Source organism: Panulirus ornatus, chromosome 13, assembly GCF_036320965.1.
Source record: "Panulirus ornatus isolate Po-2019 chromosome 13, ASM3632096v1, whole genome shotgun sequence".
Lineage (NCBI taxonomy): Eukaryota > Metazoa > Arthropoda > Malacostraca > Decapoda > Palinuridae > Panulirus > Panulirus ornatus.
In genome coordinates, this window is record NC_092236.1 from 59,291,145 (window position 1) to 59,315,756 (window position 24,612).

At 47.6% G+C, this 24,612-nt stretch overlaps 1 protein-coding gene across 3 annotated transcripts in view; it reads right to left on the reverse strand.

The window, feature by feature from the left end:
* The window catches only part of step (cytohesin steppke), a 369,634-nt gene that overhangs the window by 297,026 nt on the left and 47,996 nt on the right, over window positions 1-24,612 (reverse strand). The window contains exon 1 of one of the 3 annotated variants that reach the window (XM_071669044.1): window positions 7,871-9,514. The exons of the other annotated variants lie outside the window; for them this stretch is intronic. Within the exon in view, the coding sequence (XP_071525145.1) occupies window positions 7,871-7,919 (49 nt within the window). The 5' untranslated portion in view covers window positions 7,920-9,514. Of the gene's footprint in view, window positions 1-7,870; window positions 9,515-24,612 lie in introns of those variants that run through there. 3 annotated transcript variants of the gene reach the window in all.

Here is a 24,612-nt window from a genome sequence, read left to right on the forward strand (position 1 = left end):
AACATTATCAAAAACTTTTCCTGCACCCGACTCCCATTCAACATATTACCACAATCCCCCAACACCAGGAACCAAGCCTCACCAGCAACAAAAATCCACAACTTACAAGAGCTCCTCCTCCTCTATATACATGCCACGGTACTGTCAAAACAGCAGAGCCTTAATAAACCATCCTCCCTTCACCCATCAAGGGCACTGTGAGGCAAACGCAGGGAAAATATTCACATAAAACTTGCACTAAAACAGCAGTGCTTCATACAGTTGTATGAACGAGTGACTGATGCTGAGATGGTGTGTGTGTGTGTGTGTGTGTGTGTGTGTGTGTGTGTGTGTGTGTGTGTGTGTGTGTGTAGGGCGAGGGTGGAGGCCAGACCTAGCGTGGTGGGTGGAGGCCAGAGTGTATGCATCATATTGATCCGGCCCACATTTTCGTGACTAGCAGTTGGAAGGCTCCAGGCCAGGCGGTCGGCACACATACACACACACACACACACACACACACACACACACACACGATCCTTGCCTGCACTAATGGTCCGCTGGTGAAGGCAAAGCTGAAAATACACACACACACATGATGAAGGCAACAGCACACACAGGCTAAACTGTGTCATTCAGATGTGAATGAATGAAGGCGAGTACGTTCCAGTACCTACGACAAGCGAGATGGGGGCGTGGGGGTGAGAGACAGAATAACAAAAACGAAGGAACCATGAAGAAAAGTACCGGAAAATGTGAGTGGAGGAAGAGAACAAAGAGGGAGAGAGGACAAGAAAGATAGGAGCCATGGCAACAATCAACTGGTGCTCATTGATCCGAGCACCACCTCCTCCTCCACCATGACTCACGGATCGCACCTCACACCTGGCTGCCGCCCCTCACACTGGGAGTACTAACCCCCCACACACACCGTCCTCGATGTGTTCACCCACGATGAACACCGGAACCCCAGGGCCCTCCACCCTGCTACAGAGTCATGAACCTTTACTCACTCCCTCTTGTGCCTCCCTCCTCATCCTGAAGCCACGCCCTCAAACCCCTAACCACCCACGCCCCGGCAGCCACACCTTTACAACACCCTGGTGTTCATGCCAATCCACGGCTCCCCCTGAAAGACATGCTCTCATGTACCCCCAAAGCTCATGCCACACCAACCCTCTTCCCTACCTCCCCCTGGCAGCCACGCCCTCATCATCTCCCCACCCCCCATCTGTGTTCATGCCACACCACGCCTCCCTCCTCCCCTGGGAGCCACACCCTCACACTCCTCCATCGTTCATGCCACACCACGCCTCTAGAAGCCACGCCCTCACCTCCTCTACACACACAAGTACTCATGGCATACACTAGGCCACGCCCCAGTGCCAACATCAATACAGGTCGTACGTCACGACCCAACCCAAGGCGGCCACGCCCACTGACCTAGTCCCTCTGAGGGTAATTCAGGCAGTGGGGGGTCGGCCAGTAATGTTAACCCGCGGCTACCTCGCCTCCACACCAACCACTACGGCGCCCTTACGAGCCCTGTGATGTACTCCATCGCAACGCCACGGCGGCACCACCAACGCCACGCCCCTCGCCTCTGCACCAAAAGCCCGATCTACGAGCGGGGAGGGTGGTCGAAGACTTCCGAAGTCAACTCGATTTGTGTTTTGTGCTGTATGCAAACTGACCGTGGACCCCACGCTTACCCTGAGGCTCCCACTGTAGATCACACGTTTACCCTGAAGCTTCCATCGTAGACCCCACGCTCACCCTGAAGCTTCCACTGTAGATCCCACGCTCACCCTGAAGCTTCCACTGTAGATCACACGTTTACCCTGACGCTTCCACAGTGGATCCCACGCTCACCCTGAAGCTTCCACCGTGGACCCCACGCTCACCCTGAAGCTTCCACTGTAGACACCATGCTCACCCTGAATCTTCCACTGCAGACCACACGCTTACCCCGAAGCTTCCACAGTGGAATCCACGCTCACCCTGAAGCTTCCACTGTAGACCCCATGCTCACCTTGAAGCTTCCATCGTGGACCCCACGCTCACCCTGAAGCTTCCTCAAGGCCCGGTGGTGACCACCACAGAACTTGCCTCTCCCTGGCAGTACCTCTGCCTCTCACGGTGCGGACGGTCCCAGGTCCCCTTCTGTACTCACTCCATGTCCCCTGGTGTCCAGTGGTAAGGTTCCCCAGCAACACTACGAAGTGCGACGGTATTGAAAGTCCGCGTCCCTCACGTCCTGGCCTCGGCCGCATTACTCCGGCGTCACCTTCAGCCATCCTACGGCACGTATTACCCCGTGGTACCCATCACCATCCCCAGGTACCCGTCACTCATCCCTTCCGAGTCCCTCTCAAGGTACCCGTCCGTCCCCAGGTACCCTCGGTTCCTAGGTACGTCCGTCCCCAGGGTACCCGACGGTGCCCAGGTACCCGTCAGGCCTGGGCACGACCCCCCGGCGCAGCCTGCCGTGGTCCCGCGGGGTGACAATGGCTCCGTCAATCACAGGATCAAACAAGCGGAAACACACACAACAAAAAGTCTTGCCGTTACCGTGTCGCGACGGCCTATAGGACAGGCGGAGGCGGAGGAGGACCGGGGAGGGCCGTGTAAGCGTGAACTCCGGTGTCAGTGTCATCGTTGGCAGGCAATGATCCCCGGAGCGACGCGGACAATACGTGTGACGTCATACGTTATAACCCGCTGACAGCTAAACACACCCAGCCCTCCTGGTGCGCGGCGTTACAAACCACCTCAAATTACAGGAACAGTTTACAGGATAATAACAAAAAAGAAGTATGATTAGAGATCTCGTCAACAGAGACATTACTAATCCATGTCTGTTATCATAATTATCTCCAATTTCAATGCCAAGGGTTAGGTTAAGTACATATAGCCCCCTGAATCACACACACACACACACACACACACAAACATCTCCAATCCATATCTACCAGTGGGTTAAAGTCAACTACGGACTTTCACGCTTCTAAAAAGTATATACTTTTCGTCACTGTAGACAACATTGTGTCTGGTCAAGACAACGTCTCCATTCGCACAATCTCGATACATAAACTGCTTCCGTTTTCACGCGAATTCTTGTACGTATACTGATAAACTTATAGAATAAGAAACGTAAAACCATGAACGTAACAATTTCGAGAATATAGGAGTGTCTTGATATCTCAACGTGTGTGTGTGTGTGTGTGTGTGTGTGTGTGTGTGTGTGTGTGTGTGTGTGTGCTGGCGGCGGCGTCAAGCAAGGCAGTAATATGGGTAGTTAGGGCCAGCCAGCCAGCCAGCAGGACCTCTTCAGGCGCCTATGAACACCTGCCTCATTAATGGCGGCCCAGAACACCCAATGGCCCGGCCTCCTGCCGTCGTCAACACCTTGTTAATGCCTGGGGCCGGGCCAGTCAACGCCAACTCCACGGCTGGGGAGACGAATCGCTGGGATAATGATGATGATGATGATGATGGCGGCAGTGGTGGTGGTGATGCTCGGGGAGGGGAAGAAAAAGAAGGAAACAGGAAATACAGCATCAGCTGTTCCTGCGGCACAGCGAACCACCGGAAGCAGCACAAGTCCCCTCTAACATCCCCCACCCACCCCCCTCCCACCAAGCCAACACAGTTTAATCACTTTCATCTCCCTGCTCCACAGCCTCCTCTCCTTTCACATCCCATTTTCTTCCCACAGCCTCTCTCTCTCTCTCTCTCTCTCTCTCTCTCTCTCTCTCTCTCTCTCTCTCTCTCTCTCTCTCTCTCTCTCTCTGTCAACACATTTTCCTCTCGCAGCCTCTTTGTCTTCTCACACCAAACATTCCACTCACTGTCTCTCCCCTTCCCTCTTACTTCTACCACTCATTTGTCTCCTTTAAATTTCCTCTTCCATACTCCCTGTCTGACTATATTTCCCGCTTGCTCCTTCCCCTCTCCCAGCACCCTTCCCTCTCCAGGCCTCTCATCCACCCACTCCAGGCTTCCCTCTAGTACTGCCTGGCCGCGGCACCGGTCCTCCTCCACTGCCCACAGGGAGCACAGCGCTCGTCCACCTTCCCCTGCGTCAACACCAGCCACAATGACCCCTTCATCTCCTCATTTTCCAACTTTCGGACAAAATGTTCTTATCAACAAAAACGCCCATAATTGTTGGCATATTCTCGGAGCCTGTAGGTGGGAGGACAAGACCACATAACAGAAGACTTAATGGTCTATGACAAGGTTATCCGCTGGAAGACAGCCGATGGAAAGGACAGACAACAGAGGACCTGATAATCTGTGACAGTTATTTGCTGGAGGACAGCAATGACATCCCTAATGCCTAATCTCTGTATACAGAGACAGGATCGTAAAGCTTGAGCTTCCCAGGATTATCTTTAAAATGTCATCAGACGGGCTACTCTGAGGATATTAGACCAGGGAAAGAAGACATGTTCAAGGAGAAGGACGACGTGGAAAGCGAGAGGGAAGGAATACGGGAGGCCAAAATGGGCATCAGCTGGGCCACGTTGGTCTGGGCACAGGCCAGCCCGGAACACCTGCGTAGGCGGGACACACCAGTCAGCAGGAACTGTGGTCCTACCATACCACTATGTTACCCTCACATCGGCGGGGGAGAGACATTCCTCCGTTACCCGGCACGCACAGGAATGCCCACCGAGACTCCACGACTGGCTTAATAGAACTCACATTGACGCAGCGCTCGTCACACTGACGCAGCGCTCGTCACACTGACGCAGTGCTCGTCACACTGACGCAAGGCTCGTCACACTAGTTAAAACAACGAGCTGAGCTACGAGGAAACAACCAGCGGCGGGGCGGGAGGGGACAGCTTAATAGGCAGGTGGGGAACGTGATGGACGGGCGTCATGACCAGCAACATTGACACCAATTACTACCACCACCACCCTAACAACAATCACCACTATCTACCACCACCTTAACAACAATTATCAACACCATTACCACTCCTATCATAGCAATGCACACTGTGCGAAAAAGTCAACATGCATCTACGACAAGGCGCAACGGCATCCCCACACAGGAAGACGTCAACAGCCAGCACACCATCAGACGTGTGGTCAGGTGCGTGAAAGAGCGGCAGAGCGGGCAGGAGGGCCTTATGCATCCGCCCCCCCCACCCCTCGTCTACCCTCAAGATGTGACGTGAACTCAGCCTCTCCCGCTACGCTCGACAGTTAGGCCCACGGCATACACATCAGCCCACTGATCCTCCCTCACTGCCTCTGCTTGTCCGGTTCTGGGTGTGTGTGGTGTGAGGTGTTGTGTGGGGCGTGGGCGGGCAGGCACACAGGTGGCTGACTTCTATATTGCTACAATCTATATCTCATCCCACCTCCCGCCCTCCTATACGTCTACCCTCCCCAGGGGTACCAGTGACAGTGCAACAACAATGACACACCTCCACCACGCATATACATGACCTACCGGTACCAGTTAGTGCACCACGGCGTACTTATACACATTAACACCACTGTCACCTCCCTTCACCATCCCTCCTCTACTTTTCGCTTTGGTTCTCTTGTTGTTCTTGTATATGCTTTGGTCATGTTCTGCACGTGGCGGCCAACTCGCGCTCTACACACATCCCTATAAGGTTACTTGGCCCCTGACCCGTCCCAACACCCTTCATCATTTAAACTTATGGTGCTACAACAGTAATCTTCTCACATAATTTCTCATATTCACTTCCCAACATCGTCTTCGATCTTGACGCTTCCATTTATCCACAATACTCATATCTAAAATTCATATATCACTATTATATTAATATACTATATATACATTATATAACCTACTGCAATATGTATGCAATCTAACATTATGCGTATATAATTCCCCAAACAGCAGAACCGATGAAAAAGGACATAAGCACACATGCCCACACTGGTGAATTCCCAACCCAGCCAACAGGAAACTATTCCATTTGTAATAGTTCAACTGGTGGCATTTTTTCCCAGGCTGATCAAAATACCGTGGAAAGCGAAAAGTTTATCTGTTATTGATGTATTTATATAAACGTTACAATATTATAATTATTATTGCATTTATAAAAACTGGCACAATGTTAATTCTCGTTCAATGTCTCGACTTAAAATATAGTGTTTCTTGTGACTATCATCATCTTTCATAATCCCAGTTCATCATCTTCAGTAAATCTTTTTATAGTACTTCATTCTACCTAAAAACATCTATTGTCTGGCCTGTTACATCCATATTCAACCAAATAAATCAAGGCAACAATGTCCTATTATTTTTCTCTAAATTCTCTTTTCTTTAATATAAACTGTTCATTGATACATAACTTTACTGCCTCCATTAACGAGAAACTTTGGTCATCATATTTCGTTCAGGAGTCAATAATTATAAATAATCTCTTGAAACATTTACATCGAATCTACCGAATTTACGTACTTTCACGTCTCGTTACCATTATTTACATCTCCTTACCATACATTAACATCTCATCACCATCATTTACGCCTCGTTACCATAAATTAACATACACTTACATCTCATTATCATAAACTTACATCTCATGCCACTGATATTTTTCTCGTTAGCATACATTTACATTTCATTACCATCATTTACATCTCCTTACCAATTACTTTTACTTCAAATATTAAAAAAAAATCAAGCAAAAAATCATTTCTTTCTTCACTCATTCGACTATCTTCTCCTCTTATATAATCACTTCCTAAAGAATATATCAAATTTAATATTCTAAGTAAATATCCTCACGAAAGAATCCTCAAGGGAGAGAGGGAGAGAGAGAGAGAGAGAGAGAGAGAGAGAGAGAGAGAGAGAGAGAGAGAGAGAGAGAGAGAGAGAGAGACAGAGAGAGAGAGAGAGAGAGAGTTCAACAAGCGAGACAGAACTCATCACCCCCCCTAAAAAAAAAAAGGATTTACCACACTGCTCGCTCACAACGACTCGCTCATAACCATCTTACCTGATAATTAACGACGGTTCAACACAGAACAGCGGGAGGTAAAGAGCAGAGTGAAAAACCAGAAGCAGAGTCACCAGTGATAAGAAAAAAAAAAAAAATAATGGCCAAAATTCCACGTTGGTTTTTATAAGCCACTAAACCACAGACGCGATCCCTGGTCCACGTCACACACACACATATCCTACCACAAAATACAAGGTGTCCATAAATCCCCTCCACAAATACCTACTGTAATGGAAGTAATGGAATGAAATACAATGATGCGGTCTGCCGCGTGCCAGACGACATCTTCCATAAGTGTTAACATTGGTCAAGGACGCTGGCAGCAAGAGCTCTGTGTAAAAGCGCCCTTTGTGCTGCACGTAACGCTCAGAGGTGACATTCAATCTCCATCGAGTCAATCTTCCACTCTGTGAAGACACGTCAAAACCAATCTTATTCAGCCCTCCCTAAAAACCACGTCGTCTACTTCACGTCGTTAATACATATAAAGCTGTCATGCAGATGCCTCTTTTCCCTCTGAAGGCATCCCCTCCAGAGCGGCAAGGTACGACAACATCTCAGACATGCATCATGTCCCTAACAGTGTACACATCAATACTGTTCTCATCAACCGTATCAGACTCAACACTACATCTGTTGGCAATACAGTTTTGACAACTATGGTATATTATAGCAACATCCCAGACTTCTGCCAACATTATAAAATTAAACAAAGAAGTTTACAACTCCTTGATTCTTGCCAACACTTACAATTCTAAGTACAGCAACCTACCTGAAGAAACAATCTCATATGACAAGGCAACCGACAACTTGAACTCTACCATCACTCAGAGCTAATGTGAGGCTCCCCCCACTTTACAACAACACCCACAAACTCACGCCGACACTTACATTTATTGACAGCGTTCTCCATGGTTGGGTCGGTGTCCAGACTTGGCATTTTGCGAAGGGAATGATGCAGTAGAGGAGACAGCAACGGAAGGCGAGAGGGTCCCTGAAGGACACCACCCTCCTCCGTCAGAACTCGTGGGGGGGTCCTCTCTGTCACTACTCACTCGTCGATACCTCGGAGACTCACCTCCTGAAGAGGCTATGCTTAATGTATGGACATACTGCCCTCCCGGCCGTGTCTCATTTCGTCACTGTATCAAACGTTCTTCATAAACGTCAATAGTAAACTTCCAGAATCGCAAGGTATTCGACACGGAGTTCAATCTACAACAATAACGTTTCAACGGTTGCGTCCCGGTAGTTTTAAGTTCTGCGAAAATAAAGTTTTTCGTAAATCTAATCCGCCATCAAATGTCATAAATCAACACGGGCGTATATCAGAAGAGAGCAACGTTTTTTTTTTTGTTCATACTGACCTTCAAAACGTCTCTCACTGCCCCTGAAAAAAATGTTTCTCACCAGTTCAATTCCACACTGAGCATTCAAGAAAACGTTTCGTTTCCACACTTTGCTTCTTTATAAATGGGACAGGAGCAATCATCAACAGTCAATACTTAGTTTCTTTACAGATATCGCTGTGTGTAGTACGCGTCACTGCAAACCTTCATACGCACAAGTTATGTACTGCAGTCACTGCTTCCCAACAGTGACTAACTCGCGAGACGACCACTCGCACCAGTTATGCACTGCAGTCACTGCTTTCCAACAGCGACGAACTTGGAGACGAGACGAGCCGCATTTCGACCGGCACCGCGACTCTCCTGGTGGTCGCAGGTCGTCCAGAGTTAGAATGAGATCTCGCTAAGGGATGCGAGTGTGGTGGTGATGGCGGTGGCGGCAGCGGACGGCAAGCCACGTCTAGTGTGAGGGTGAATGCAGTATGTTAATTTTCTCCCCACTTCCTGGCGATGAAGACTTCATCCTGCAAGGCCTATCTGGGCCTCATCATGTCAGTGCCCTTTACGGATAGCACTCTCCACCTCATTCAATCTTTACACGCCATCCTTAACACCAGGGATTTCTTATAACTCTTAACACGAACTTCACTCAAACTATTCACACCTTCGACGTATTAAGTGTGTCGTATATTTCTTCCCGGAGACAACACACACGCACACAGACACTGAAGCCGTTAGCACGTTAAGATCCTCCCTGGGCAGTCACCAAGCTTGGTGGGACTACCAGCCCGGGGAACCACACAAGATCACCAATATCCCTTAATCAATATCACTGAATTCCGGCAAGGAGCGCTCTGGATGGTCACACACTTGACCCGCTAAATATTCCAGGTGTAATTTGATGTACAGTTTCCGCCGCTAACCTAAGCCGGTAGCTTCCCGCTCGCTGAGACACACTTAAAACACAGGTTAGAATCCAGGTACATACTTAAATTTCACTTTGCAACGGGAACGATCCGTTAATGTTAGCATCACCGAACCCAGTCTCTCAAGGGCTTTGAGGAAAGTGCACTCGTAACAGTGTCAATAATTCAATCCGTTCCGTAACTGGCTGACGAAGGAGCTGGTCGAGTGCACCACAAAAAGAAGACACGACGAATATCTTACTTCTCTGAACGTCACGCAGACACTAAGGTGAGTTTGCCTTGGCCGCGCGGGTGATCCCATCCCGGTGAGTCGAGTTGCCGGTTTCTCAGTAAACACGGTTCGTTTAGTAGAACAGTGGCGCCAAAGCTTCGCTTCTCAGTTTCTTCAGAAGGAAAATTTTGCATCGGGAACCTAAATCTTATAAAAGTCAGCCACAAGGATGATAATAATAATAAAAAAATCCTTCCTGGTCCCTTGATAAAACCCCCAGGCAATAACAAGAACAATACAACCCATCTGCACGCAAGCCCACAATAACCCAGCCGTCAACGTTCCACATACACCATTGAAACATAAGCCCTCTAATATGCTCAGGGAATTTAGCATTCTGCTAATTCCCCTAGTGGAACCCCACGTGAGAGACACCCTCCCACCCCCACCATTATTACCCCCTACCTACCAAACCCTCCCCTCCATCATAACTTCCCGCCTCCCTCCTTCCCCTCCACCACCACCCATACCATAACCGTTCTCTTTCTACTACACACCAAAATAACACTCGCCAAACTGGAATCCGCACCCACCCTACGTCAGTACGGACGGCAATAATCCTGGGTATGTATGGCTGGAAGGTCGGAACCCAGCAGAAGGGTAGCACGTGGTACCTGGGTTGAGGAGGAGGGAGCGGGTGGGGGTGGGGGGAGATACCGTGGAACGTGGCTGGGCACAAGCAATCACCATCACCAGTCAGTACCTGGTCAGGATGGAAGCGCCCATAATGACACACAAAGACGTAAACAAACATGTGAGTGTGTACGAACGGAAAAGCTAGCTGGCACAAGCAGAAGTAGTAGTAGTAGTAGTAGTTGTTGTTGTTGTTCTTCTTCTTCTTCTTGTTTTTTCCTCTTTCCCACTCTGAAAGTATTAATCCTTGAGAAGTTCAATGCCCTGTTTGGCTTCCCTTATTCGCAAGTGTTGGGGGAAATTTGCAAGAGGTTTTCCTCCCATTAAAACACGGGACACGCAGCTTGTGCCACGTCCAAGCAATCCTTCACACAGCAGCCACAAATACTGGCCGACACAAGCGCAACATACGGGCACAATCTGTCCAGGTCTTATTGGAACTGAACCCTTGAGGGAGGGGCTCCCCCTCACCACTGGCTACGTAATGGCTGATCTAGCAAAACCTTAATCCATCTTCAGAAATATATCATCATCGAACATTCTAAGTTCGTACACCTTAGGTCACGTACGATGCACACTGTTGATTAAGAACACAGCCAAGCAATTTACTCAGAATATGCGATAACTGTTCTAATATCCACGGTCAAACTGGCACACACAAGCACACACCAATACATGTTTCACGTACATACCCTCAGCCCACTCTCTACTTTTGCCTCGTGTTTATCTCTACACAATGGAGAGGCCGCGGTGTCTTCCCCGCTCCACAGCATGGGCCCAGCACGATAAAACCACGTGAATAACCTGTCATATTAAACTGCAAGTAATGGCAGAGGAAGACCTCTACCTCCCCCATGGCACCAGTGGTGGCAGGTCCTGGATGAGGTGGGGAGGGGAGGGGACCCGCCACACAACAACCACACTGAACAAACTGCTCATAACTCGTGAAGCTCAGCGGTGTTCCCCTCTCTCCTGAATCCCAGGGATCGATCCCCGTCACGGGCACATGACCCTGCCTGCCCGGTGCACAACGCCACCGATCCGCACTCCTGGGGGCGGATACATGACCCCCTGCCTCCGACGTGCAACCATGGAGATGGATACATGACCCCCTGCCTCCGACGTGCAACCATGGAGACGGATACATGACCCCCTGCCTCCGACGTGCAACCATGGAGATGGATACATGACCCCCTGCCTCCGACGTGCAACCATGGAGATGGATACATGACCCCCTGCCTCCGACGTGCAACCATGGAGATGGATACATGACCCCCTGCCTCCGACGTGCAACCATGGAGACGGATACATGACCTCCTGCTTTCGACGTACACTCCTGGAAAGTAACGTCTTGGAGACGTCTACCAGTGAAGGAGGTACAAATGGTGTTGGCCTCAGTGTCGGGAAGCTGTGAGGATGGCTGGAGGGGAGGAGGATGGGGCGGAGAAGGGAGGATAAAGATGGAGAATGGTAGAACATATGCACAATATGAGGAGATGAGCGGAGGAGGCTAAGGAGGAGGGAAGAATGACACAAGTGCAAATGAAATAAAAAGGGAGATATGGGAGGGGATAAGGAGGGAGGAGAAAGGGCATACCATATGTATCTGAAGGTGATTCAAAGAGATGAAAGAAGGAAAAGAAAGGGACAGTATTATGCGGTGGAGAAAACGGAGGTGGGGAGAGGAAACACAGAGGGTAAACTAGGATAAAACGCTACACATATATCTACTGTCACTACATACATAAATACAGCTACTCTTATGCACACACACACACACACACACACACACACACACACACACACACACACACAACCAAACCTGGCCACTGACGGCACTTCAGCACCGCACGTAAACAAATGCTCCCACTGATTACGTCGTTTGTTTCGTTCCGAGGCGCGAAGCGGGGATCAAGGTGACCTACTTTAGGCAGGGTGCTGAAGCGCTCGTCAGCGTCCACCAGCAGCTGAAGTAACGCTTCCTCACACCAGACAAAACAGCGGCTGAGACTCATCTGAACTCGTCAACGTAAACGCGGGGCGAGGTCGCCGAGGACGTAAGAGCACTTCAACCTCCTCTCCCTGGGGGAGACGAGGTAAATACGACACAACTTGATCTACAACCTCCTGGGGGTGGGGGGAGGGGGACGAAGTCTCCCCCCCCCTCCCCAGCACCCGAGGTACCCCAGGGAACTGACAGGGTCACCACCACAAATATCCACACTGTCTGTCGTAAACTCAAGATATTACATTTCTTAAAACATCCAACAGGAAAAAAAAAAGAAAATTATATCACAATCAGAATCAAATCCTGGTAAAAAATAACTCCCCTCTGTGACACGAACCAGGCCGGGAAATGTCAGAAGGACATGGCTGGCCCCCAGCGCCGCTCACATGAACGGGAGGGAACAAAGGATGAACAAAAGCCATGAACAGGAGAGAACAAAGGATAAACAAAGGCCATGAACAGGAGAGAACAAAGGATGAACATAGGTCATGACCAGGAGAGAACAGACGATGGAAGAGTCATGAACAAGAGAAAGAGAGAGAGAACAAAAGATGAACAAAAGGTCATAACCAGGTGGGAACAAAGGTCATGAACAAGAAGGAACAAAGGATGAACAAAATGGCATGAACAGGAGAGAACAAAGGATGAACAAGAGTCATTTACCCCACCGTAGCTGGTCACGTACACATCACAACCAGAGCAGGTTTAACTGCAGGAAAAAAATCCACAGGATCTGATTCAGGAAACCTGATCCATCTTTAGTACAAAAGACGACAGCTCTACCCAACACTGGGACCCAGGGGACTTGTTCCCATCTCCCATGTATCCCAGTGGGGCCTGGAGGGCTTGCTCACTTCTCCCATGTACCCCAGTGGGACCCTGGTGGGCTTGCTCCTGTCTCCAATGTATCCCAGTGGGACCCGGGCTACCCACACATCCCAGTGGAACCCGGGACTATCCCTGTATCCCAGTGAAGGACAATGCTATCAACGCATACCAATGGAACCCGGGGCTACCCGTGTATTCCAACAGAACCCGGGCTACCCGTGTATCCCAGTGGAACCCGGGGCTACGCTCTTATCAAGGGCTCCATCTTGAATAGGAGGCAACCCAAGTATTCAGAAAATTACCTGAAAACACCAGATGCCTCCCACCATCACCCACACGGTGCTGCAGCCTTCCTCCCACACACCTACACACACACACACACACACACACACATACACACACACGCACATACACACACACACACACACACACACACACACACACACACACATGTGAAATATACCACAAAGGCATGTAAGCACATACATATATAAACATCAACTCTCTCTCTCTCTCTCTCTCTCTCTCTCTCTCTCTCTCTCTCTCTCTCTCTCTCTCTCTCTCTGGCGGACGTAGCTGGAGGTGAGGTGTTATCAGCGGGGGATCAGGTCGTTAACGAGGTGGTAAGGATGTTGTTCCGGGTGATTCTTAAATGTCTGCAGATGACCACTTGACTGACCACACACAGTCCTGTGTGTGTGTGTGTGTGTGTGTGTGTGTGTGTGTGTGTGTGTGTGTGTGTGTGTGTGGGTGTGTGTGTGTGTGTGTGTGTGTGTGTGGGAGTTGGTTCCTCACTCTGCTACACCGTATGTGGTTGTGCACAAGAGAGAGTATTCAGTTACTACGAAACCCTGCCAACGGGCAGGGTTTGCGCATGTCGCTCATCGGAGGAAGATACGGCGTAACGAAGAACGAGCCGAGTGAGTTACGAGATGTCAGGTGTCACTGTGTGAGGTGGAGGGATGGTTACACGAAGGGGATGCCAGCAGCCCACTCGCGGGTGAGGCAGGCTGGACCAAAGGAGTGACACTTCACAGCCACTGAAGTGACGGCTGTACAACGACGTACAAAATGTAAAGCTTGAGGAACACACACACACACACACACACACACACACACACACCTTGCGTGTTTGGGAGCCAAGTTCAGGATTCCGCCCTGGGGGCTTCACCGTCGTTTTTGCCCAACACTGAGCTTCTGGACGGAGGCAGGGGGCGTGGTGGGCAGCGCCCTCATCACAGCTACAGAAGCTTAAGCTGAAACTAGACGCCTTTAGCTGGAGCATGGGGTTCCCCGACCATCGCTGGAGGATAAACAAGGGCTTCCATTGGTTCTGGTGTCCTGAAGCTACAGTATATTTAGTTTGTATCTGACGTGTACCATGGCTCAAGCCCACAGTCTAACGTGTACCGTACGCTACGTCTGTAGTCAGACATGTACCATGGGTCGGGTCCTTAGACTGTACAGTCGAGGTCCCTTTTATGGACGTGTATTATTATACACTGGTGCGATCATGCCGTGCCTGAGACCAAGATATATACAGTAGCAGACTCCTCAAGAGAGAGGGTTGGTTAAACACGGACTCCACCCCACGCGATGCATCCATCACTCATTTTTTTTTTTTTTCTTATTGGGGATGTGGTACAGGGGAGTGGCAGGAGTGGTGGATGTTGTCCAGAGGGTGAGGTGCATCAGGTGGGGTATCAGGTAGTTAGCGAGGTGGTAAGGATGTTGCTCTGGTTGCATCGTGATGTTTGCAGGTCATCACCGGACTGGCCACACACCATCTTTGTGTGTGTGTGTGTGTGTGTGTGTGTGTGTGTGTGTGTGTGTGTGTGTCTGTGTCTGTGTGAAGAAAAGCATGAGGGGCATAGACGAAAAGAGATTCAGTCAAGAGTAAACATTTGAAAAAAAAACAAAAAAAGACAGATGTATACAGGGGTATATCTAGGGAAAATAGCATCTATGGTGTTTGAATATTTTATCTTTCAGTTTTGAAACAAAAGTTTTTTGAGCCAAAAAATACCCTGAACTATTTTACCTTCAATTTTTGGTATTTTTCTCAGAAAATTAGATTTCCTTTAAAAACTCATTATAAGAAGTATTTTTCATGCTGAATACAAATCTTGTGTTAAAATATCGTTTAGTTGTCTTTATGACATTCAATTAAGCTGTTAAATGAAGTCAATTTCAAAATATGTTCAACTCCTTTGCATTGTATTTACTGGGTATGTATTGGTAAGTGAGAGCATTTGATATATTTTACATGATTAGTTCAAGTATGGAAGTGTTTGAATATCTTATCTTTCAATTTTGAAACAAAACGTATCGAGCTCAAAATACCCCTAACTATTCTGGGGCGTATCTAGGGGAAATAGCGCCTATGGCAAGCACTGAAATTGCGCCCCTGGCTTAATTAAAAATGTACATACAGTGGATGTATATACAAATATATAGTGTAATTATAAACTGTTGAAGGGTTAGGCCAAACTTAAATTTATATAAACTCTTAAAGACAAAGTTAAAGACATATCTGATCAACATTGTAACGTAGAAGCGGTAATGCAGCTGATAATAGCAAAATATTACTATAGCTGAAAAGCAGGCGTTTCTTTTTTATCTCACGAAACCAAACCGTTGAAAAAGTCAATCTGGTGGTAGAATATGTCAAAAAACAAACCTGTTGAGTGACGCCACTCTTCAAGTGGCGCCCAGGGCACCTGCCCTACCTGCCATACCCTTGATACGCCACTAAGAGAGTTGAAGGAGATGGGAGCAAGTAGGGCCAGGCCTGCATCCTGCCTCATTACCACACTAATGAAGATCATCAAGTAAATTGCTCTCGTTAATAATGTCCCTGGGAAGCCATGGCACAGTGATGACTCTCTCTCTCTCTCTCTCTCTCTCTCTCTCTCTCTCTCTCTCTCTCTCTCTCCACCTTTCTTCATCTGTCCTTTCCTCCAGTCTCCTCCAGCCTCCCTCTCCCAGCCATCAGTAAACGTCATCACTTGGTAATCACTCGCTAATCCAAGCGGTCTCATCTGTGGCAGTAATTATCTAAATGGATTGTGGCAAATTACATTCAGATCCAATAATTACGATGACAGTGGAGAGAAAATCGCCAGCTCAGAGGCAAAATGACTTCTATTCATTCCACTATCTCGTGAGGAAAATGTCTGAGAAAAAATACACCGAAACAAACATAGAGTTTGAATATATAAATGTAGAAACACGCATAAAATCATACTGTATATATATATATATATATATATATATATATATATATATATATATATATATATTTTTTTTTTTTTTCAAACTATTCGCCATTTCCCGCGTTAGCGAGGTAGCGTTAAGAACAGAGAACTGGGCCACTGAGGGAATATCCTCACCTGGCCCCCTTCTCTGTTCCTTCTTTTGGAAAATTAAAAAAAAATTGAGAGGGGAGGATTTCCAGCCCCCCGCTCCCTCCCCTTTTAGTCGCCTTCTACGACACGCAGGGAATACGTGGAAAGTATTCTTTCTCCCCTATCCCCAGGGATAATATATATATATATATATATATATATATATATATATATATATATATATATATATATATATATATATACAGGTGAAGGGATTAGGGCACAGGTCACCTTCAACGACCTCACCTCTCTTAAGTTAGAAACTCATATTACCCTAAACACTGGGATGCATTGTTACATTTCTTTTTCTTTTATATAGTTACTTAATTTCTGTAAACCAACATTTTCATTCATATCAACAACTTTTTTACGTTAGATATGAAACGAATCAACAATATTTCTATCCAATATTGAGTTATTGTGCGTGGTAACCTTAATATAGCTTCAGTCACTCTGACGACCATAGTCTCTGAGGTGGACAAACACTGCATTAGATTCTTGACCATACCTGACACTGTTGGGACACTGTATAATAAGATCGAAGTCATGGTACATGTATACAAGGTTAAGATAAAGGATAACGCGAGTGTAAAACTCTCTCCCCGTAACACCCGAATAGTAATCAGACTTATTTGAACCCTGTACTGGCCTCACATCATACAGTAACGGAACGCTCGTCTTGCGTTCACTTCCACGCTATAGACACACTCTTACCTTGTCCAAACTTGATCACTGCTACTCCTCCTCTCCTCTCCCTTCACTACAGTTCTCTCTATCTCCTCCAACCACCACGGAAGGTCATAAGAAATGCGTTGCGACACAGAGGAAAGATCGAATACATAAACGGAACTCCACATATGACCTGGAATAACAACTTCTGCTACGCCAATAATGTTTCCCTAAATGTTTTCATTTTCCTGTTCGAACAAAGCGACCAACTTCTCTTGCAAGTGTTAGACCTTCTTGTTGATGGTGGAGGGGCAATCTTAATGCCTCAGGTGCTGGTAATTCCGTTGGGCCATTGAGGGCGTCCTTATCCCCCATACTGGGTGAGGATGTGTTATTACTCCTGGGGGGTTCGAAGGAGGAGTTGTAGTTGTTGGTGGGAGGCAATAGTTTAGGACCTGGGTCTTCGTCATCCTATTTTTCCCTCCGCTTTCGGTCCTTTCGGGTCATGTTTCTACTCCTGCTGCTGCTCATGTCCCCTACTACTGCTGCTCCTCCTCCTCCTGTACCTGCTTCTACTACTGTACTTTCTGCACTTGTTCCTGCGTCTGCTGCTCCTGCTGTTGTTCCTTCCTGTGGAGGGAGTTCTCCATCTAATGGTGAAGGGATCCAAGACAAACTGTTGTGGATTCCCTCTCACGCGTGCCGCTGAGAGTCTGGTAAAGTTGATGCCTTCGCCAAACTTGCAGTAAGTAGAGAGGCTGCTGGACATGATATTGGCTCATGAAGAGGAAGCTTCAAAACTGGAGGCAGGATACAACTAGTTCGTGTGTTTAAATAATAATAAAAAAAAGGTATAGACAAGCACTTTAAAACTAAGAAGCCAGTAAAATACACTATCCACCATAACGGTATGTTATGAGGAAAATTTGAGAAGAGAGAATCCAGTATGGTCTGCAGAACGCAAGTGATGGCTAGATTCAGGCTAAGGTGCGGGTAGCCCACTCATGTTTTGGCCCTTTAGCGTACACGTTCATCATATCACATCAACAACGAGTGTGTGGGCAAAGATTGGACCCCCACACACTTCCAGCACTAAGTCTTAACCGTGTGAGAGAAGTGAATCTTTATGAGAAACCTAAATAAATCTGCATCTTTTTATCGGTGTCATATCGATCAACTAAAACAAAAACAAAAATAGTAAAGTATCTTATTGTTAATGGCAATATTTCTAAAACGTTCACTGTACCCACGTTTATAACATTCCAAGGACGAGTCTACTACACGAACAGAACAGACTGTGAGCTTATGTAATGAACCAACGCTGCAACATCAAATGCTTTACTTATCTAGCCAGTGAGGTCTGACAAAGACCCTTTATTCTGCTTATTATCCTTCTGCGCTACCGCTCACGAGATAAGCCCAATAAACCAGCCGCTGTTGCTAGGGAAAGCTAAACATTAAGCTGTTCACGTCCAAGGCAACTGCTAACTAGTTATGACACCTATATACAAGCTGGGTTTGGCAACAGTTAACTGTCATGGCTGCCGTCCTCAACAACATTCATGTGGGATAAATTGAACTACGTCTGAATTCCTACATGGGTCCTTGCTGTCCGTGCCAGTGGCTGCAACAGACAGGTCTGTGAGTGTCTCAGTCCAACATTCCCCCACTATGTTTACTCTTACATGCTTAATGCACGTACTCATCATACTTTTTGTGATAAATAATTTCGAAGGTTCTTATATTAGGTCAAGTCCAAAGACGGTTAAGTCCTAAATTAGACAATAATGAAAATATCGTACCTCACGTTGAGTTTTTTTTCTAACAACCAGGTCAATAGGAGTTAATAATCGTCGAAAAATAATGAGAAGGCACGACAGTACTAATCAAGGGTAATAAATCATAACTTCAAAAAAAAAAAGGACGGTATAGTGGTAACCGGCAACGTAAACGCTGGCAGTCATCGTACATCGGCAACCAAACGATACTGGCGAGGGGGGGGACGGGGGGGTAGACATTAACGGCGGCGATAACAGAGAACAATAACTTCCCTATTGGTCTTCATTAATCTATATGGGATACAACAACGTTCCTACCCCCCGTGCCACGCTCACAGATGTCACGTTATGTTGGCTGTTTTAATCAATGCCACACTTGCCGACGGTGGCAACATCAGGTCTAGTTGCCATCGATGTATATTTCCCCGCGATATTGGAGAGCAATGATAACATCATTAATATTCGGTAATAAAATATTCATGTTCCTGTGAGTATACATTTTGTCAATCGATATCGCGCGCACACACACACACACACACACACACACACACACACACACACACACACACACACACACACACACACCTGGTTTAGACTGTAGTGTGTATGTGTCTATACACACATAAGCAAGTATAAACAATACATAACACTGAGGCGTTGCAACACGTCAAACTCTCTCCCCATGACAAACAGATATTAATCACAAACACACAAACAAACAAACAAACAAACAAACACACACACACACACACACACACACACACACACACGCGCCACATAAGAAATCTTGATGACGCCGAGACATTTTCCTCCACATTGGTGAAAATGAACACCTACTCCTAAAAAGTGCCCTGAGCTTACCCTACATAGACACACACACATCACCGCACCTCCTGATTAGTGGTGGTTCCCGCCCGAAGGAAGCGGCCGACTTCCTGAGCGCTGCAGAAACCTGGTCGAAAGGAATGCAAGGAGAGGAAGGCAAGGAAGGCACAAATTCTGGACATCCACGACGCTGGCTGGAAAATGTGGCCGTTGTACCGGCTCCCCTCCCCCCTCTGGGCGGCGGGCTTGGGGGCCCCGGGAGGGCCCGTGCTGGGTCTGGGGCCCTGGCAGCCTCCCGCTGAACACGGGGTCCAATTCCTCCCAACATCGTTACTACTGAAGATACCTGGGTTGAGGTGGACATAATACATCAGTTGGATCAAGACGATGCACGTGTCTCCGTCACCCTAAGCGGACAAGGTTGACACACACAGCGACGCCTCGACCAGGTCCAGCGTGCTGGGAAACTTCCAGCCCCCTGCCCCTAGGCCAAGCTGGTCGACCTCCACGGAGAAATTAATTATAACAGAAATGATTATTTAGCTTCGCGCAGTGAGGGGTGTACCGCTGGTAATAGCTTGGCACACCGTGGACACAGAAAGCTATGTCCGCTCTGATCGTTAACGACACAGCTAAACCCACGCTATCCAAACATATTAACCAGTAAATTATGGAAGGATTTTCATAACAAATATCTTATTGAATGATATCGACCATAGAGAAAATAATGAGAGCCATTTACAATTATGTATCGGATGCTTTATGAAATGTGTATCTGATGCTTTATGAAAAAAATCATTGAAACTATAACAGTAGGAAATAAAGTTTAGTTAAACTTATATATACAACTGGTTACAACATTAAATAATAATGTAATCCTGCATATAAGTAACAAATGTATTGCGTATACAGAGTTCACAACGACTGATTTTCAATCAATAAGTACATATTCTCATACGTAATTAACGAAACCTTTCTGCCTCACCAGTGTACTGTTGGCTGACGCAGGGGCGTGGCCACGCAGTCAGCAGTGAAAAGCATCACTGTGCGTGCACTGCCGTCTGTGGGCAGTGAATAAGCGTTTCGATATTAACATGACAGCCGCATCAAGGTCTTAACACAACTGTCTGCTAGTGACACCGTCTTCCAGCAGGAGAGACTGTATGGAAGGATATAAAATTTAGCGGTCCCTTCCTGTCCCAGGGTTACATGCTCCACGAAGGTGGACCGTCATATACGGCCCAAAGCTCTGCGCGGGTGTGGGGGGCGCACAACTGACCCGGAAGGAGGATTGGTAAGCGCACCGCTAACCTCCCCGCTCATTTGCATACCGAAAATGATCCGATGAAATTATTTTGACTGCAAATATTTTAATGACGGGGGGGAGGAGGGGGAAGGCTCCATCTTTATGAGATGCGTTATAGTTTTAACAACGATTCTCCTCTGCTGTGGTTGGCTGGCTGGCGCACTGCAGAATCGGGTTCCGTTATACCACTGTTTTCCGATGCAATTAACTTGACGTCAAATCAACCGGGCGACATTACCGCCGCCCAGGCCATCTTAATACCGGTAAGTTCACAGATAAAATGTAATTCTTTTGGATAAACTAAAAAGGAAAAATAGAAACTACGTGACGTGCTGGTATGTGTGTTGCCAGATCCTATGGCTTTGTTTTATATATCATGAAAGTTTAAGGATTCTTCTACACACACACACACACACACACACACACACACATGAGAGCGGGTGATGGGGCCCCACAGGTAGGGAGCTCACTCCCCGGCTGTACAAACAGGTCACTACAAATGGTCAATAACATCAGTGTCATTCATTTACCTGCCACAAACGCTTATTGCTACTCTCTCTCTCTCTCTCTCTCTCTCTCTCTCTCTCTCTCTCTCTCTCTCTCTCTCTCTCTCTCTCTCTCTCTCTCTCTCTCTCTCTCTCTCTCTGGTAATGCCAGCACCTACGGCAGTAATTACCCCGTCAGTTGCAGGACTGGGGGTCGCCGCGACGAGGCCGGCCGGGTCCCCCTGCTCATCCTGCATACATACCGGGATGTCTGGACCGGCAAAGTGGAGGAGGAGGAGCTCCCGTACTGGTCAGGACGGAGAGGAAGAGGTCCTGCTCATCCTGCAGGACTCACTCCTGCTGGGAAACAGATATCTATGTATACTCGCAAGTCCCAGACGCCAGACAGAAGAACTGCTCACTTTACCTCACTCTACCAGAAGGTTTCCAAGCTTTCCCATTCTTTTTTCAGAGTTCATAAATAATTTACATTTATATACGATCATATGTCAAATGTCACAAAGGTATATGATTCCATACGGTATGTGCACGACCACATACGCATATGATTACATACGGTACGTTTACGATCACATATACATATGATTTCACGCGGGTATGTGTGTGATTACAAATGCAAGTGATTACATACGGTATGAATATGACTACATAAGTTATGCATATGAATAACTACGGTATGACTACGTATGTATATGATTCTTTACAATATGTACGTACCGCATACACATACAGTGCATGTATATTACGATACATGTGCGCTAGTATTAACAATACCATACGGAAAAAATAAATACACGAGCATACGAATCAATCCTCGACCGAATGCCAACAAACAGGTCGGTACCACGGCTCGCGTTCCCTGCACGAGTCAACACACACGGCAGGCCCCAGGGGAAGACCTCACCGGGGGAAGGGAGACACCACACACAACGATCCCTGCAGATTATACCACCGTCACCACAGGGGCGGCCGGCTGGAGAGACGCGCCCTACCCTGCCCGGGGCCAGCCGTCAGAGCGGATTCATCAACGCCGGAAACAGACACAACAGAAAGAACAGGATGGTATCAACAGGGGTCGGGTGCCAGTCCCCAACCCTCCCTGCTCAAAGAATCAAGTCATCCTCACACTCAACACTTGAGGTACACGAGCCAGATGACCCTCACACCCACTCCACAACGCACTCGAACCGTCCACGTCTACTGGATTAAGAACGCACTCCACCCGTCCGCTGTGCCACGGGTTTGCAACGTATTGACATGGTTTACATTCCGTAAGGCTACAACTTCTCCAAGGAGTTTACAATACCCTCAAACCCACACCTGTCCACTAGGTTTACAGCACACTCAACCTCTCCAGGTCCTTCCTGGGTTTACAAAACACTCAAACCACCCTCCTCCTCTGGGTTAACAACGCACTTCTTCACAGGGTTCGCAACGCACTCAAACCCTCCTCCTGTGGGTTTGCAACGCACTCAAACCATCCCCATCCCGAAAATTTACTCAATTCATCCATGTCCCTGAGTTTACAACGAACTTAAACCCTCCCTCTCTAGCGTATATACAACGCACTCAAATTCACCTTCCAGTAAGTTTACAACACACTCAAACTGTCCTCCGTGGGATTTACAACGCACCCAAACTGTCCCCCCGGTGGGCTTTACAACGCACTCAGACCACACTCGAAACACTATCACCATAAGATAATATTCCACTTTTTTCCAAGCGTAACTTTTCACCGCACAATCGTTTTGGGATTTTAAAATTTTCTCCATATTTTTTTTTTTTTCAAGCCGTGAAACCAACGTTGGCAGGGGCCGCCGGCAGGGGGCATGGTAATAACTAATGGCAGGTAAAGGATCTCAGCCTCATATTGGATGAACGAACTTCATCTCGCCCGGCGAATCTCTTTAACGTACACGATTATACCATTAGAATCTACTTCATATCTGGCCGGGTACAGGGTGGGGGTCTTGGACTACCTTCAATATGCACTTCTGATAACCTCTGGGACCTGGGGCCAACGGGGGCTCTCTCACTCTCTCCCCTGTACTCTCATGTATCTCATGAACTCCTGTAGCCTCTTCCCCAACTGTAATATATACACCCCACTCAGAAGGCCGTATGCATAACCCACCCACAGGGAAGCCTTCTGCAGTGTTATCTACTTTATATCTATGTATATCTAGAATTCTAAGATACTCTGTGTCCTACGGCAGATAAACTCTTCACACACCATCAGGTCTCCTGCGTGGGGAGTGAGGAAGGGGAGGGGGAGGGGGAGGGGGAGTGAAGACGAATGGCAACAACACCTTCCCCTCCCACCCACCCCCCCAGACTTTAAATGACTATGGTAATGAACTTACCTCCTTCACCCACGGCTTATAATGATAGCCTGGTCACGTCCGCCACCTGGCCCCGGCCGCTACACAGGTGCGCACGCGCGCCAAGACACGCACTCACACACACACACACACACACACACACACACACACACACACACACACACACACGAGGTGGGCCCCCACTATTGTAAAGCTCACAAGTGCACCGTACTGTATAAATACGTAATCAAAAAGTGATGACCACACTAAATAATCTCTCTCTCTCTCTCTCTCTCTCTCTCTCTCTCTCTCTCTCTCTCTCTCTCTCTCTCTCTCTCTCTCTCAACTTACCTGTGGCCCCCCTACAGCACGACCATCTCGTACCCCGCCACTCGTGCCCTGAGAGCCGACCCTGGACCACACCTTGCACCGTGCATCACTAACCTGCAACGACAAGAGAGGAAAAACTGTGACCAAAAAGATAATAATACTGGCAACATGGCCCATGACCACGGTACAACCCATGACCACGGTACAACCCATGACCTGTTATCCGGAGCAGTAACATGTCTAACTCATGACAACGGTACAACCCACGACTGGAGCAGTAACATGTCTATTTCATAACCACGGTACAACCCATGACCTGTTATACAGAGCAGTAACGTGTCTATCTCATGAGTATGGCAGCGTCTAGTACCATCATCTGGGCCAGTGGGAAGGGAATATATAATTAATGGTAAACAAGGAAGGTAATGACAACTTCAACTGCTGGAAAGGAAGGTGACAAAACTTACCTCATGTAG